We start from the raw sequence: 18,952 nt of genomic DNA on the forward strand, positions 1-18,952 counted from the left end.
TACCATTTTACTCTATGTAAAATGGAAACCGCTGTGCACATGCTGAGGATTTTTCCGCACGGTTTTGCTGCGGTTTCAAATCCGCAGAAAGAAATGACGTGTCAGTTCTTTTCTGTGGATTCCGCTGCGGTTTACCATCTCCTCCATTCTAGAGGTGATAAACCACAGGGCAAAACTGCAGCCTAATCCGCAGGTCTTTTGACCTGAAATTTACCTGCGGATATTACAAAATCTGCGGGGAGAAATCTGCACCACCTAAAAACTACGTGTGCACATACCCTTAAGACGAGTCATAGATGCTCATAACAAGAACATGGTTTTGCCTCTATACAAGTCACTAGTGCGGCCACAATTAGAACACTGGGTACAATTTTGGGCTCCAGTGAAAGACATCGCTGAACTACAGTGGGCGCAGAGAAGAGCGACAAAGATTATTAAGGAAATGGGTGGACTACAGTACCAAGAAAGGTTATCAAGCCTGTGTATATTCAGGAAAAACGAAGGCTTAAGGGCAATCTTATTAGAATGTACAGATATATACGGGGACAGTACAGAGATCTTTCTAATGAGATTTTTACACCTAGACTCGCAATCAAAACCAAAGTTATTTCCCCTACTTTTAAAGGGAAAAGGTGGCATCATCTTCACACAACAATTCTTTATAGTAAGAGCAGGGAGACTGTGGACCTCACTGTCACATGATGTCGTGATAATTCACAAAATAATTTTAATGAGGCTCTGGATATCTTCCTGAAAAATATAATATTACAGGTTATGATTTTTAGATTCTACAATCAGTTTCTTATCCAGGGAACTAGTCTAATTGCCATATATAGTGTCGAGAAACAATTTTTCCCCTAAAATGGGGCCAATATCTTCTGCCTCACATGGTCGTTGCCTTCTTCTGGATCAACATATAGGATTCTATGTTAAACACAATAGATGTGTGTTTTCTGTCATGTCTTAAAACTATGAAACTATTAATGCCATTGGCACAAAGTGTGTACAGATTGACTCACAAAACTTTTCCAAAAATGTCAATATACTTGGATCTTGTCTCCTGGCTTTATGTCAATATATCAGGTGATCATCTTGTACTATGAAACTATTAATGCCATTGGCACAAAGTGTGTACAGATTGACTCACAAAACTTTTCCAAAAATGTCAATATACTTGGATCTTGTCTCCTGGCTTTATGTCAATATATCAGGTGATCATCTTGTACTTTTACAATTTTACAATAAATACATCATGACTGTTGTGGTCATTTTGCATCCTTTATACCACTTCAACCTATTGATGTCACTAAGCCGTAGTCTCTCCATCTGGCATTCCATTGGGACGCTTCAAGTCTTGCAGTTGGACAGCGGCTGGATCCTTTTCCTTTATTGCCTGAGCTTTAAGAAGACGGCGGCGATATATTAGAAGATATCCAGGAAGGACAAATCCAGCAAAGGAAAATATTAAGAGACCCACATTTACCTACAGGAGAAGCAATAACAGATCACATAAAAGAGAAATAATGACCAAATCTATAAATTTAAATTTCTGATGAAATTTTATCTAATCTTATGTAAACTGCTTTGGTGCAAAGCGGAAGTGAGCATCCACAGGATATCATATCCACTGGGCAGATGATAGCTTCTTGTATAAGAATAAATGCCGGCCCGTCTAGGCTTCAACTAAACAGAAAAAGCTTTTCTCTCCCATACAATAAATAAACTGCAGGCTCCCCATGTTCTTGGGTTATGTGCAGGCAACATCTTTTAAACTCAGTCAAACTCAGACAATTTTTTGAAGAAGAAAACCTTTCAGAAAAAAATGGCACTTATTTCCAGAAGTCGCTTTTTTCGTGCGCATTTTTCAGACAGTTGTGTCTGCTGGCATTTTTTGGAGGGTTTTCTAATGTTTTTGTGACTTTTTTTATGTCGTTTTTCAAGCATTTTTTACACTTCATTAAATAGTTAAGCAACAATAGTAAAATGCTAAAAAAAAGAAAAAAAAAGATGTCTGAACATCTTTCAGGTGCAAATTGCCTCTTCAGAGAAAAAGAGGACTTGAACTCTATAGCGCCACCTGTTGGTCGCAGAGCTGGCATGTCACTCTCCACAAGGAGAAACCTTACCCCTAAGGCTACTTTCACACTTGCATTTTTTTGCGCTGCGTGTGCAGTGAAAACGCACATAAAAAATGCATCATGCGTTTTTTTATGCGTTTTCTTGTTTTTTGTGCATGGTTTTTGCGCATGTCAGCGCTCCCATAGACTTTAATGGGATTTTGGGTGAATTTCGTGCGCATGCATTTTTTTGAGACAGGTCGGACGCACAAAAAATGCAACAGGATGCATTTTGTGCGCCCGGGCGCACACTACAAAAAACCGCATGCGCATACAAACGCGTACAAACGCATGACAATGCGCACCCATGTTATGTGGCGCCCCCAAGAGTATGGTCGCCACAATGGCATTGCCTTCCTCCTAGGGAGGGTGATGTCAGGCTTGGAAACAATGAAGGGTCTCTCTGGCAGTTAACCACAGCATACAAAACAGCTCCCACTCCAGGCCAGCAGAGGGAGCTCTGAACCCAAGACTGGGGGAAGAGCTGCTCTCTGGGGGCCGGGAAGGGGAAATTAGTTAGTTAGTGTGAGGAGGGCAACGTGTGTAGACGTGGAGAGAGAAGCTGGAGGTTGAGCGAAGAATAGAGAGCTCACTCCTAGTGATAGCGCATGATCTGGAGCCTGGTCTCCAAGGTTGTATGGATACTGATGTTCCTGCAACAGAAACCAGAGGAATAGGAAGCTGTAAATGCTCTATTCCCACTTAAGACTCGGAGGCACAACAGCGACGGGTGAGCCAAAAGAAGAGATAGAAGGCTACAGCTGTCTGCCATACGAGGTGGATCTAAAAGGAAACAAGAAGGAGGAACTTCAGTGTAACACAGTACTGCATGTCCCTCAAGTAAGCGCTAGGAAGGAGACTACACAACCCATCTGCACAGATAGATTCCTAAGTTGCTTCCAGGCCGGCCAACCTCTGTTCCATCTGTAATCTGTAATTCTGGACTGCATTTACCAAGCAAAGTAAAGGTAAAAGAAACTGCACCCTATTGTGTCCGTGTCTTCTTCCTGCAAACTCTCCAGCACTGCTACATCTCTGTGCCAAACACTACACCCTCTTCCTCAACACCTATCCTCTTCATCTACTTTGCCCTGGGACTGCAGCTCTGCCTGTGGAGGGTTACAACATCATTGCTGCACCACACCATCTGTCCCAGAGGATCTGTTTGCAGCGTCAGCTTAGCATCTTCATTGCCGAGCACCACAGGTGGCGTCACGTATCATCCACTTATAAACTTTAATCATCAGCCACTCTCAACCCCTTTTACATGGGCGCCCAGGGCCACGGACCGGGTCACCGCTACTGTGACACTTCCCTCTGAGATACCGGCCCGGTACCGAGTACCCCACTGCCCTGGTGGGTGACCCAGTTACGTATAGGGGAAAAAACGCATGCGCATTTATGCGTAAAAACGCAGCGCAAAAAAACGCAAGTGTGAAACCAGCCTTAGACATCTTTCAGGTGTCTTTTGAACTTTCCCATTGACTTATTTTGTTAAGTAGTAGTATTATCTAAAAAATGCGCCGGTGAACTATGTCCCGGAACACAGCAAAATACTTCCGGAACATAGTACTTCCGGCGCATGTGCACTAATGCTTTTCGGCTTTGCCCGTACTTGGGCAAAGCATACTGTGCGTGCGCGGGAGGCAATTTGAATGTGCACACGCGGGACCTGTACGCGAACAACACTATTCACAGATCAGAATGCGTACAGCACGCCGATTTGGGGTGGAGAGAGGGACGAGAACCAACACCTATTGAACTGGACCGAGGATATTTACATACAGCGTGGGAGCAATATAAAAGGTTTTTAGGGGGGATTCATGGGGAGTCAGGGGGTTTCACAAGCAGTTGGAGAATGTATAGCTCACACTCTATTAGATGATATTTTTAGTTGATAGACCAAAAAACTGGTGACAGATTCCCTTTAATGTTGTTACTTATGACTTTCATATGAATTGTTGAATTGAAAAGTGCTGAGGAATATGTTCGCGCTATATAAATAAAGATTACTATTATTATATTTTAATCAATAGATCTTATAATAATAATAAGTTCCACAATTGGATGTGTAAATAAATTGTCCCTGTGCTGAGATAATCTTATAAATGTGCCCCTGCTGTGTACTGTGTAATGGCTGTGTCTTACCGAGCAGGAACATGGTCTGATCATACCACAGCTCCTGGGCAGGGGATGAAGGAGTAGAGTATACATATAGGACAGCACAGGATCACAACTAATTATTTCTGTGATTAAAACATTTCCCTGCCTGTTTTTAAACAATACTTTACCTTAAAAGAATAAGCTGTGATCCCCGTGCAGTAATGTCTGTATTCTCTTTTCCTTCCTCCCCTGCCCAGGTGCTGTGGTATGATCAGACCATATCCATGTACAGTCAGACACAGCCATTACACAGTACACAGCAGGGGCACATTTATAAGATTATCTCAGCACAGGGACATTTTATTTACATACATCCAATTGTGGAAATTATTATTATTCCAAGATCTACAAAATATAATAATAAGAATAATCTATATTTATATACACCAACATATTCCGCAGCGCTTTACAACTGTTTATTCCAAGATCTGTGGATTAAAATATACTTTTGTTTGTGACATAACCCCTTTATGCTTATTCTACTGAAACTATAAGATCATGTTAAGACTTACCCAGAAACCATTTCCATGCAGAGGTCCTAGCATAGCCCTATACAATGGTTCTTGTAGTAAAGCAAATACTGCACTGAGGAGTGACTGCAGTCCTGTAAGTGTACCAAAATGACCTGATGGGAACCTGCAATAAAAAAGAATAGGTCAATTTTACTGCTTCATACATAGACATAATCAGAAATAATATTTAATATGTTACTAAAACAATGGACCCCTATTCATCAAAGCTATTATGCCCAAAAAGTTGCGCAAAAGCTTTGAAAAGTAGCCAAAATTTTGACGCAACGTGGGAGTTGTGCTAAAACTTTACGACTTTTGACATTTTAACACCTGTTTCTCCCAGCTCTGCCAAAATAAACAGAGCTAGGGTGGGATGGGATGCGGCAGGGGCCTAACGCCACAGCTCGACTAATTCATAGCGTGTTGTGGCAGGTCCTACATCTGACTGGAGTCAGACTTCCAATGTGCACCTCTTTGCAAAATGGAGCGTCTGACTCCCCCGTGCCTCCTAATGAACACCGTCAAGAAAATAGCTGCACTTCATGAATCAGGGCCATTGTGTAATGAAGACACTATATTGCCGCATCTGTAAATGTTCACACTTTGATCATGTACATCCACATGGTGAACACAATAAATAATAGCATTGCTCAGGTCTTCTATTACTGTAATCATACTATCCAATATTATCAAGTTAGTGTATCATTTTCACCAGACAGTGAATGCCATGAAGACAAAGCCTCAGCAACAATAATGCAATTTTCGTTTTTTAATTTGACCCCACAAAGATAATACAATACATGATTAATTAAATTAATTCAAAAGTACAACTCATCTAGCAAATTTCAAATTAAAGTTTTTGTACGACTATCGACAAAAAAATAAAAAAAGTTATGGTTCCGGAATACAGAGTGAAAAAAATTAAAAGTCCATGGTATGACGAAGTGTGTGATAGAGAGCATGCAGGGATGGCGGACTGGTAAACAATCAGAGAAACTTTATTGGGTCACTTGGAGAATATTCCCCAGGGTTATAACACCGCACCAACAAGAAGATTAAATCTGGAGGCACCATCCGATAACCCAAGATAATACACACTTGTCTGCGAATAACTCCCAAATCTGGCAGGGGAGAAGAGGAAAGTGTCAGTGGTACCAGAACCTGATCCTTCCCAGACACAACACACAACTACACAAATCATGCCTCCAACCTTCTTTACATTTCTCTTTTGGTCAGCCACTGGACAGGTAGAGGTGTGCAAGACCCTCCTCCATAAGCATCTTTTCATGTGTAAACGAACAACGTATGAAGTACAGTCACTGCAGTCCATATCCACCTCCGACCAGATAGTTTTGTCTCTGGGCAGTATGTTCAGTGCTGACCATGTGAATACTATTGGAATGCTAATGATTGCCTTATTGTTCATGAAGATGGACTAAGGGTGACACACTATTACTCATGGCAAGGCCACTGAGGAAGCCACGCTTTTGCTGGCGATACACGTGTGGTCTCCACTCCTCACAGATATTTCGTCCTCACATCCAGGTTCCACTCATATATGATTGTTTTGCTTTAATTCTGTTTCCCATAGTGATTTTTATTCTCAGCCCTGGGCACATACCTGTTTCTTATTATGGACCTCTCTGATTTATGTGTCCAATATGGCTTATACATACCTATTTTTTGTATTTGGACATTATTTCATAAACTTGAACTTGGGGCACTATTTGGATTCTCTTGTCTTTGAGAAGGATTTATTAATTACTGTACTCATACAGGACTCACATGTCCTTACTTTATGCTGACAGTCTATGAGTTTACATCTGCAAATATTTGTTTGTATTTGACACTTGTAAGTTCTTTCATTTCTGTCTCATGCTTCATGAGTTTGGGGAGGAGACAGATTAGGGTTTTTACAGGTGTATAGTAATGTCAGAGACTCGGGCTTCTCTACCTCTACCTCCGGGACAGGGATAGTTAGGGTTCCAGCTCTAGAGACAGTTTGAGGCCCCTGTTACTTACTGAAGACCGTCACAGCGTGACACATATTTCTACCATGTGATGTGATAATGGTAAAGAACATTGTGCTGCATGTGAATTCACCTGTAAGCTTGTGCTGCAGTAGTCATCAGCACTCTCCCGATGGCAGGAGGGCAGGGTGCCTTACTACAAGAAGTTACTAAGAAGAAGTGAATGACAAATGCAGATTCCAAACATGTAACAACCTTTTACTTCAAAATAAATGTCAGACTGAATTGTGTCATTCTGCTATAGTGGGCACACGGTTATTAGGTTCGAATCGTGAAAGATACAATGTGAGTATATTTATATATTGATGACTGAGCAATTGATTACTACTTATTCTCAGAATATAGAATATCCAAATTATTGTCTCTCCAATGAAGCATTTTTGAGAGCTACATCTTTTATGTAATGGCAGGTGTAGCCCCTAGATGGCAGTATAGAATAATTTATGTGCTCTTATTTATAAAAAACATAAAAACGAAAATCCGTAATATTCCAAATATACACATTACGTGACAAGGACTACTTACACTGCAGCATACAATCCCCCACAAGCCGAGTGGATGAAGCCTCTAACCATCGTATGTAGGATAAATGTAAAGATCTGCCAAATACATGAAGTTAGTCAGTATAACATTCCTACCAAAAAGGAAAAGATGACTAACATGCCAATTATTTACAGCCGAAAAATCCACAGGTGCTTTCATAAAGAAATAAATTTACTTTTGCAACTGAACATTAATTTGACAAATACAATTTTATATACACCAAATTGGTACATTGAGTGTAATTAGAAGTGTATATTTTGTTCTGTAAAGGTTAAAGGAACTGTCTCATGAAGTTCTCAGTGGTGCAATGCCGGGATATACAATCATATGTCCAATTGGAAAGTATCCGGTTGCTGTGAACCCAGCCAATCACTAGAATGAAATGTCAGTGGTAGTAAAAACAAGAAAGGTACTGTCCCATTTGGTTAATAGCTTTGCTTTTCTGGGTAGCTGCTTCAATATATGAAATAAATTAATATACACATTTACGGTAGATATAAATTTATTTTAAATATAAATCATTATATGTAAAAAAGTAATATAGTAAGCCAAAAGCAAACCTAGAAAGTGACTTGCAAAAGTATTCACCCCCTTGGCTTTTTGCCCATTTTGTTACATTATAACCTGTGCTTAAAAATGTTGTAATCCAATTTGTGTGTGATGCATCAGCACTAAATAGTCTAAGTTGGTGAAGTGAGAAAAAGATAGGTCTATATTCAATTTATGGGTTCAAATAACTAAAAATTGGCATGTGCATATCTATTCATCCTTTTGCTCTTTTGCTATGAAGCCCCTAAAAATTTCTGATGCAAGAAATTACCTTCATAAGTCACATGCTTTGCAAAAAAATCTAAGTGCCACATGGTCCGTCAGTATATACACACTGTTTCTGAAAGGCCATAGAGGCTGTAACAACATTAAGCAAGAGGCACCACTAACCAAACACCACCATGAAGACCAAGGAGATCTCCAAACAAGTCAGGGACAGAGTTGTTGAGAAGTACAAGTCAGGGTTGGGTTATAAAAAAAATTCCAATCTCTGATGATCCCCGAATGGAAAGAACATGGTGCCACAACAAACCTGCCAAGAGAAGCCTTTACTTATACACAAAATTGTAAGTTTTAAGTTTGCCAAAAGATACGCGGGAGATTCCTCAAATGTATTGAGGAAGGTGCTGTGATCAGATGAGACCAAAATTTTACTTATTGGCAACCAAGATAAACACTATATCTGGCAACAAATTAACCCAGCTAATCACCCCTAGAACACCATCACCTCAGTGAAACATGGTGGTGGCAGCATCATGCTGTGGGGATGTTTTGTAGCAGCAGAGACAGGGAAAATGATCCGAGTCAAAGGGAAGATTGATAGTGCAAAATCTAGGGTGATTTGAGACTGGGACGGAGGTTCATCTTCCAACAAGGCAATTACCCAAACCATACTGCTAAATCAACATTCGAGTGGTTTCAGGCTATGTGCACACATCCAGAATTCCCACGGATTTTATGTGTTTTTGCTGCGCAAAAACGCATAAAATAAGCAGCCCATTGAATTCAATGGCATTCCGCACATGCTGTGCTAATGCTGCGTATTTTTCCGTGATGGAATCGCATCGCAGCCTGCTCATTCTTTTTGCGGAATCGCAGTAATTCCGCGCACATAGGAATGCATTGTTCCGCTTACTTTCCACATGTGGCTATGCTCACCATGCGCAAAGTAAGCCGAAAATGTGCGGATAGTACCCAAGGTCTGGAGGAGATTCTCCTCCAGGCCTTGGGTACCATATCCCTGTAAAAAATAGAACTAAAATAAAGAATAGTGATATTCTCAACTTCCGGCGTCCCCAGGCCTCAGCAATGCTCCCGCCAACTCCCATTCTCAGCAATGCCTTGCGACAATGACCTGTGATGATGTAGCAGTCTCGCGTGATGTTACGTCATCTGGGGTCATCCCTGGGAACGGGAGTCACCTGGTAGAATTGCTGAAGCCTGGGGATGCTGCGTGGGACACCGGAAAGTGAGAATAGCACGATTTTTTATTTTTTTTAACATTATATCGTTTTACTACTGATGCTGCATAGGCAGCCTCAATAGTAAAAAGTTGGTCACACTCGTCAAACACTATGCTTAACATGTGTGACCAACCTGTCAATCAGTTTTCCAAGCGATGCTACAGATCGCTTGGAAAACGCAAGTATTCCGCAAGCTAATTACGCTTGCAAAACGCTAGTTTTTCATGGGAAATACGCGGGAACTAGGCATGCGGAATTCTCACGTATTTCCCGCAGCAGGGAGTTGCGGAATTGCTGTGGAAATTTCCGCGGGAATTCCGGACGTGTGCACATAGCCTAAGGGTAAACTTGTAAATGTTTTCGAGTAGCCTAGTCAAAGCCCAGACCTCAATCCAATTGAGAAAATGTGATCAGTCTGGAAGATTGCTGTTCACCAGAGGAAATTATTTAAGTTGAAGAAGCTGCAAAAATCCTTGCAAAAATCCCATTGGCAAGATGTGGTTGCTCATAGAGACTTATACTAAGTGACTTGCAGCTGTAATTGCCACAAAAGGAGGTTCTACAAAGTGCTACTTTAGGGGGGTGAATTGTTATGCAAACTGAAGTTTTCAGTTATTTTATCCTACTTGTTGTTTGCTTCACGAACACTAAAAAGAAAACCAAATGTTCACAGTTATAAGCATATTTCTTTACATAAATTGATTCAAACACTCAAAAAAACAGTGAAATTCCAGGTGGTGAGGTAGTAAAACTTGAAAAATGCCAAGAGGGGGAATACTTTTGCAAGCCACTATATAACAAAACGTGCAATTGCAATAATTTACTTTAAGAAATACTTTTCAAGGTTGCCAACACTTTTGTATATATAGAATAATACAGATACTGAGAATTACACCCAGTATACAGGACAGGAGAAGTGGTACTGTGCAGTATATACAGTATATGTACAGAATAAAACCGATATTGACAATTACATCCAGTATACAGGACAGGAGAAGTGGTACTGTGCAGTGTAAATACAGACACTAAGAAACACCCAGTATACAGGACAGGAGAAGTGGTACTGTGCAGTGTATATATACAGGATAGGAGGAGTGGTACTGTGCAGTGTGTATATACAGGACAGGAGAAGTGGTACTGTGCAGTGTATATATACAAGACAGAAGTGGTACTGTGCAGTGTATATATACAGGACAGGAGAAGTGGTACTGTGCAGTGTAAATACAGACACTAAGAAACACCCAGTATACAGGACAGGAGAAGTGGTACTGTGCAGTGTATATATACAGGATAGGAGGAGTGGTACTATGCAGTGTATATACACAAGACAAGAGGAGTGGTACTGTGCAGTGTATATATACAGGATAGGAGGAGTGGTACTGTGCCGTGTGTATATACAGGACAGGAGAAGTGGTACTGTGCAGTGTATATATACAAGACAGAAGTGGTACTGTACAGTGTATATATACAGGACAGGAGAAGTGGTACTGTGCAGTGTAAATACAGACACTAAGAAACACCCAGTATACAGGACAGGAGAAGTGGTACTGTGCAGTGTATATATACAGGATAGGAGGAGTGGTACTGTGCAGTGTGTATATACAGGACAGGAGAAGTGGTACTGTGCAGTGTATATATACAAGACAGAAGTGGTACTGTGCAGTGTATATATACAGGACAGAAGAAGTGGTACTGTGCAGTATATACAGTATATGTACAGAATAAAACCGATATTGACAATTACATCCAGTATACAGGACAGGAGAAGTGGTACTGTGCAGTGTAAATACAGACACTAAGAAACACCCAGTATACAGGACAGGAGAAGTGGTACTGTGCAGTGTATATATACAGGACAGGAGGAGTGGTACTGTGCAGTGTATATATACAGGATAGGAGGAGTGGTACTGTGCAGTGTGTATATACAGGACAGGAGAAGTGGTACTGTGCAGTGTGTATATACAGGACAGGAGGAGTGGTTCTGTGCAGTGTGTATATACAGGACAGGAGGAGTGGTACTGTGCAGTGCATATATATACAGGACAGGAGGAGTGGTTCTGTGCAGTGTGTATATACAGGACAGGAGAAGTGGTACTGTGCAGTGTATATATACAGGACAGGAGGAGTGGTTCTGTGCAGTGTGTATATACAGGACAGGAGGAGTGGTACTGTGCAGTGCATATATATATACAGGACAGGAGAAGTGGTACGGTGCAGTGTATACAGTATATACCCGCTGCTTCTGTCACCAACCGAGAAAGGCCTCCAAGACAACCTGAAAATCTTAGAGAAATTCAGGTCCACCTGGGCACTACTAGTCAACCTAAAGAAAACCAACATCATGGTGTTCCAGAAGAGAAAGAGAAAATCACACCAGCCCTCTTCATTTGTCCTCAAGAACTGCACCCTTACAGGAACGGACAAATATACCTACCTGGGCCTAGAGATTCACCGGTCAGGGAGCTTCAAACAAGCCATAGAGACCCTGAAAGACAAGGCCTGAAAAACCTTCTATGCCATCGGAAGGAAACTATCATCTGAAGCCACCAGTGGGGGTCTGGTTAAAAATCTTTGACTCTATCATCGCCCCAATCCTCCTGTATGGCAGCAAAGTCTGGGGTCCTCACACCTACCCAGACTGGTCAAGGTGGGATTCCAGCCCAACAGAAATATTCCACCTGGAATTCTGCAGGCACCTTCTCCAAGTCCATCGGAGCACCTCCAACAGTGCTTGCTGGGCCAAGCTGGGCAGATTCCCTCTACACCCAACGGTTCTAAAGAGGGCACTGTCATTCTGGGCTCACCTACATAGGAACAATCCAAGCTCCCATCACCATAAAGCCCTGACACATGTAGGTGAAACAGAAAAACCAGGACCCTCGGAACAGCCCACCCAAACCCAACCTGACCAGAACACCAATCACAACAACCTGACAAAAGCCGGAATCAGGAAGATGGTAGACAAAGGCCAGGAGAGGTACGTAAGTGACTGGAAGAATGACATCATCAGCTCACAGAAACTGACCATGTACCGGAGTCTGTTGTGAACTCCTTTGCTCGGATTTCTGAGCCGAAGCTCCCTCTGCTCCCTCTGGTGGTTACTGAGAGTAGTGGAGCTGGCCAGGTGGATGGAGGTTCTCCACCTGACGATGATAATGGGGAATCTGGGATTGCTGGCTGGGAGCATATAATGGAGCTGGCTGCTCTTGAAGGTTGCTGGTGATTTTTTCCTCTGTGTGCATTTGGAGCTCTTTTGTCCCCTGCCTGATCTTCATGTTCAGCTAAATGATTCTTTTGCTAATCCTTTGCATCTAATCCGGTTGTGTCTTTTTTTGCTTTGCTGCTAGGGTTCAGCGTGCTCCCTGCTGGGGGCAGTGCTGGGCCATGTTTCATATGTTGCAGCTTGTTCAGTCCCCTGTTATGTTTGTATCTTTTTGCTTGCTGCCAGTTTATACAAGAGTGCTGATCTAGCGGGGGTGAGATTGTGTAATCTCAGGTTTTTTTGTATATCAGAAGTGTTGGACTTTTTCAGGGTTTCGTGCGTGATTGCAGACAGTATCTTTTTCTGTCCTGTCCTGTCTAGACAGCTTGGGCCCCACTGCTTGCTCAGTCTGTTCTCTGCCTGTGTTTGTGTCTCATCTTGTCTCACTGACAATATATGTTTGGGGGCTGTCTATTCCTTTGGGGATCTGCTCCGGTGCAGTTTAGATTTCATCTTTCTGTCTTTAGGCTTAGTTTGTCCTCCGGCTGTGACAAAGCGTCTATGGCATTGTAGGAACGCTCCACGGCTACTGCTAGTTGTGCGGATAGGTTCAGGGGTCTGCAATCCGCTTAGTTACCAACCTCTCTGGTCTTCTGGTGGCTTAGCCTGTTCCTGCCATCCTCCTCGGTGACCCATTCTTTAATGGAGACTAAGCAATTATCTGATCATGTTGAGCAGCTCTCTGCTGAAGTTCAGGGAATTTCTGCCTATCTCGCTCAATCATCTGCTATAGAACCAAAGATCCCTACTCCTCATGTGTTTTCTGGGGATTGGTCTAAATTTTTGAATTTCAAGAATAACTGTAAACTATTTCTTGCCTTGAAGTCTAATTCATCGGGGAGCTCGGTGCAGCAGGTTAAAATTGTCATCTTACTGCTGCGCGGCAATCCCCAGGATTGGGTTTTATCTCTGACACCTGGAGATCCTATTCTGGCTAATGTGGATGCGTTTTTTCAGTCCCTGGGGTTGTTGTATGATGAACCTAATACTATTGATCAAGCTGAGAAGACCTTATTGGCATTGAACCAGGGTCAGGATGCTGCGGAGTTATACTGCCAGAAGTTCTGAAAGTGGGCGGTCCTTACTAAATGGAATGATGATGTTCTAGCAGCTCTCTTTCGGAAAGGTCTGGCAGAAACCGTAAAAGATGTTATGGTGGGAATTTCTGTCCCCTCTGGTCTTAACGACTCCATGTCATTAGCCATTCAAATTGATCAACGTTTAGGTGAACATAAAAGTACTCGAGAGGCGGTGCTGCCTTTTGAACAAACTTCTGAACCCATGCAATGTGATAGGGTTAATCTTTAATAATAATAATAATCTTTATTTTTATATAGCGCTAACATATTCCGCAGCGCTTTACAGTTTTGCACACATTTTCATCACTGTCCCCGATGAGGCTCACAATCTAAATTCCCTATCAGTATGTCTTTTGGAGTGTGGGAGGAAACCCTCTGCCAGAGAGAGGTGGAATAATTAACCCCCAATCTGATCAGGATGGGCCAAAGCGAAACCCCGTCCTGGATCATGACACTTAAGCAGAGATTCACTTCTGCTCTGGTTCTACGGCAACCTGATGTTTCACTCCCTTTTCAGGTGGAGATAGATGCTTCTGAGATTGGTGCAGGAGCCGTTTTGTCTCAAAGAGATCCGGTAACCTCTAAGATGAATCCCTGTGCCTTCTTTTCTCGAAAATTTTCTCTATCTGAACGTAACTATGACATGGGGAATCAGGAATTATTGGCCATGAAGTGGGCCTTTGAAGAGTGGAGACATTAGTTGGAGGGAGCTAGACATCAAGCTGTCGTCCTCACCGATCAAAAGAATTTGATTTATCTTGAATCAGCCAAGCACTTGAATCCTAGACAGGCTAGGTGGGCCTTGTTTTTCATGTGTTGAAATTCATTGCTCCGTGTTGGCTGGTCATCCAGGTATCTTTGGTACCAGAGATTTGGTGAGTCGGTCTTTTTGGTGGCCTGCCTTATCTCGTGATGTCAGGAATTTTGTGCAGTCCTGTGGGACTTGTTCTCAGTCTAAGCCTTGTTCTCGTGCTAGAGGTTTGTTGATGCCCCTGCCGGTGCCCAGGAGGTCATGGACCCATATCTCAATGGATTTTAACTCTGATGTCCCTGTCTCTCAGAGAATGACTGTTATTTGGGTGATCTGTGATAGATTTTCTAAGATGGTTCATCTTGTACCACTTCCAAAGTTGCCATCTTCTTCTGAGTTGGTGCCCTTGTTTTTACAACAAGTGGTTTGTTTGCACAGGATTCCTGAGAACATTGTGCCGGACAGAGGGGTCCAGTTTGTTTCCAGATTTTGGAGAGCTTTTTGTTCCAAACTGGGAATTCAGTTGTCTTTCTCCTCTGCATTTCATCCTCAGACCAATGGGCTGACTGAGAGAACAAACAGACGTTGGAGTCCTATTTGACATGTTTCTTATCTGCTGATCAGGATGATTGGGTCTCATTTTTGCCCTTGGCCTCATTCGCACTAAACAATAGGGCTAGCTCTGCCACTTTGATGTCTCCTTTCTTTTGTAGCTTTGGGTTTCATCCTCGATTTTCTTTGGGGCAGGTAGAAGCTTCTGCCTGCCCAGGTGTGGATTCTGTGGTAGAGAGAATGCAGCAGATTTGGGACCAAGTAGTGGATAACTTGTCCCACTCTCAGGAAAGGCCCAATGGTTTTCCAACCGGCATAGGACCATTGGTCCCCGGTTTAAAGTGGGTGATATGTTTTGGTTGTCCTCAAAAAATATTCCCATGAGGGTTGCATCTCCAAAATTCAAGCCAAGGTTTATTGGACCTTATAAGATTTTGGAAATCCTTAACCCCGTTTCTTTTCATTTGGCTCTTCCAGTTACGTTTAAGATTCATAACGTCTTTCATAAATCTTTGTTGAAAAGGTTTGTGGAGCCAGTCATTCCCATGGCAGCACCCCCTGACACTGTACTGGTTAAGGGTAATTTGGACTATGAGGTAGAGAAGATATTGGATTCTCATCTGGCTAGATGGAGGCTTCAGTACTTGGTCAAGTGGAAGGGTTATGGCCAGGAGAATAATTCTTGGGTCTCTGCTTCTGACATCCATGCCAAGAGATTGATTCGTGCCTTTCACCGGGCCCATCCTGATCGGCCTGGTGGCGTGGATGAGGGTTCGGTGACCCCTTCTCAAGGGGGGTACTGTTGTGAACTCCCTTGCTCGGATTTCTGAGCCGAAGCTCCCTCTGCTCCCTCTGGTGGTTACTGAGAGTAGTGGAGCTTCTCCACCTGACGATAATGGGGAATCTGGGATTGCTGGCTGGGAGCATATAATGGAGCTGGCTGCTCTTGAAGGTTGCTGATGATTTTTTCCTCTGTGTGCATTTGGAGCTCTGATCTTCATGTTCAGCTAAGTGATTCTTTTGCTAATCCTTTGCATCTAATCTGGTTGTGTCTTTTTTTGCTTTACTGCTAGGGTTCAGTGTGCTCCCTGCTGGGGGCAGCGCTGGGCCATGCTTCATATATTACAGCTTGTTCAGTCCCCTGTTATGTTTGTATCTTTTTGCTTGCTGCCAGTTTATACCAGAGTGCTGATCTAGTGGGGGTGAGATTGTGTGATCTCAGGTTTTTTTGTATATCAGAAGTGTTGGACGTTTTCAGGGTTTTGGGCGTGATTGCAGACATTTTTCTGTCCTGTCTAGACAGCTTGGGCCCCACCGTTTGCTCAGTCTGTTCTCTGCCTGTTTGTGTCTCATCTTGTCTCACCGACAATATATGTTTGGGGGCTGTCTATTCCTTTGGGGATCTGCTCTGAGGCAGTTTAGATTTAATCTTTCTGTCTTTAGGCTTAGTTAGTCCTCCGGCTGTGACGAAGCGTCTAGGGCATCGTAGGAACACTCCACGGCTACTGCTAATTGTGCGGATAGGATCAGGGGTCTGCAATCCACTTAGTTACCAACCTCTCTGGTCTTCTGGTGGCTTAGCCTGTTCCTGCCATCCTCCTCGGTGACCCACTCATAACAGGAGTCTACAGAGAGACTACAGATTGGCCCCATACCCCGAGAAACTCCCGGACCCCAGAGACCGCAAGATCCTGAGCCGATATAGACTCAGTGCCCACAGTCTGGCCATCGAATCCAGTCAACACAGGCAGAGCTACAAGCCCAGGGAGGAAAGACTGTTCCAACACTGTGACCAGGAGGCCTTGGAGGACGAAACCCACATTGTTATGAATGAGTCACCGTAGGAGGCAAAAACAGAAATACTAGCTAAGTCCAGAAAACCAGAGAAGTTGGCAGCTATCGGATTGCAGACCCCTGAACCTATCAACAACAACTAGCAGTAGCCATGGGGGGTTCCTACGGTGCCCTAGACCCCTCGATCACAGCCGGAGAACTACATAGCCTAAAGACAGAAAGGGAAATCTAAACTGCCCCAGAGCAGACCCCAAAGCAATAGGCAGCCCCCAACATATAATGACGGTGAAGCAAGATGAAAAAAACACTCACACAGATAGAAAGACAGGTTGAGCAAACGATGGGGCCCAAGCTAACTACATAGGACAGGATAGAAAAGCTGCTGTCTGTAATCCGCCAAAACCCTATCAAAACACGAGCCAACAGCTGATAGGGAAAAAAGCCCTGAAGACGCTAGGCTTCAAAAAGACTATATCAGTACTCAGGTATTTTCTGAAGACAGAGCAAAAAGGAATTCAGCTCACCCCAGCAGGGAATGGCAGAAATCCAGAAAAACAAGGCAAAACAAAACCAAAACACAAGTGCAAAATGCAGAGCAGAAAACTTAGCTTATGAGGAGCAGGAATCAGACTGGTCTCCTAGAATCCCTCAGAGAGATCACCAGCAAGGCAGAAGGGCGTCGGCTGCCTTATATCCAGTCAGTAATTCCCGTCACCCAGTCATCATCATCCTGCCCAGGTGCTTGGTAATCAGCCTCACTACCTTCCTTCACCAGAAGAGGGAGTTCATCAGACCTCAATGGTGAAGGGGAAAATGAACTCACAACACCACATCCTGCTACACTGCTCCAAATACTCAGCAGTGAGGGACACTCACTTCAGGAGACTCTCACATCTCTTCCCAGATTTAATCACTATGAAGGAGGAAGAGAAAACATATATCCTGCTGGGGGAAGAAGAGAGAGCAGTGGAGATAGTGGCGCGGTATGTGAGCGAATGTCATAGACTGTGAGAAAGAGAACTATGATATGCCATGGACTTCTATAGCCCCCACCCTGGATCTGCCCCCATCCCCCCATCCACCTTCCCTATGCGATGAACTTCTATAGCCCCATCCTGGATCTGCCCCCATCCACCTTTCCTACAGCCCCTACCCAACATCCCTACAGTCCCTATCCCTATTCCCTTTTGTACACTTGCTTTGACAAAACTAATGTGCATTTAGTCCTGCCAATAAAGCTTATTTGAATTTGAACTACAGGACAGGAGGAGTGGTAATGTGCAGTGTATATATATATATAGGACAGGAGTGGTACTGTGCAGTGCATATATATACAGGACAGGAGGAGTGGTACTGTGCAATGCATATACATACAAGACAGGAGAAGTAGTACTGTGCAGTTTATATATACAGGACAGGAGGAGTGGTACTGTGCAGTGTGTATATACAGGACAGGAGGAGTGGTTCTGTGCAGTGGGTATATACAGGACAGGAGGAGTGGTACTGTGCAGTGCATATATATATATATATATATATATATATACAGGACAGGAGAAGTGGTATTGTGCAGTGTATATACTGTATACAGGACAGGAGAAGTGGTACTGTGCAGTGTATATACAGGACAAGAGGAGTGGTACTGTGCAGTGCATATATATACAGGACAGGAGGAGTGGTACTGTGCAGTGCATATATATACAGCACAGGAGAAGTGGTACTGTGCAGTGTATATATACAGGACAGGAGGAGTGGCACTGTACAGTGCATATATATATATATATATACAGGACAGGAGAAGTGGTATTGTGAAGTGTATATATATACAGGACAGGAGTGGTACTGTGCAGTGAATATACATAAGAAGTTGTACTGTGCAGTGCATATATGCAGGACAGGAGAAGTGCTACTGTGAAGTGCATATATACAGGACAGGAGGAGTGGTTCTGTGCAGTGTATATACAGGACACGAGGAGTGGTACTGTGCAGTGCATATATATATACAGGACAGGAGAAGCGGTACTGTGCAGTGCATATATACAGGAGGAGTGGTAGTGTGCAGTGCATATATATACAGGGCAGGAGAAGCGGTACTGTGCAGTTTATATATACAGGACAGGAGGAGTGGTACTGTGCAGTG

General features: G+C 43.1%; 1 protein-coding gene across 1 annotated transcript in view; it reads right to left on the minus strand.

Moving 5' to 3' along the window:
- Positions 1–465: 465 nt before the first annotated feature.
- LOC141075953 (large neutral amino acids transporter small subunit 3-like) overlaps positions 466–18,952 on the minus strand; it is a 292,296-nt gene continuing 273,809 nt past the window's right edge. The window contains exons 13-15 of the mRNA XM_073563148.1: positions 7,348–7,421; positions 4,793–4,916; positions 466–1,483 (exon numbers count right to left, since the gene is read on the minus strand). Coding sequence (XP_073419249.1) covers positions 1,307–1,483; positions 4,793–4,916; positions 7,348–7,421 — 375 coding nt within the window. The 3' untranslated portion in view covers positions 466–1,306. The remainder of the gene's footprint in view (positions 1,484–4,792; positions 4,917–7,347; positions 7,422–18,952) is intronic.

This window comes from Dendrobates tinctorius, unplaced genomic scaffold, assembly GCF_039654945.1.
Source record: "Dendrobates tinctorius isolate UK_male_01 unplaced genomic scaffold, ASM3965494v1 ptg000382l, whole genome shotgun sequence".
NCBI classification, from domain to species: domain Eukaryota; kingdom Metazoa; phylum Chordata; class Amphibia; order Anura; family Dendrobatidae; genus Dendrobates; species Dendrobates tinctorius.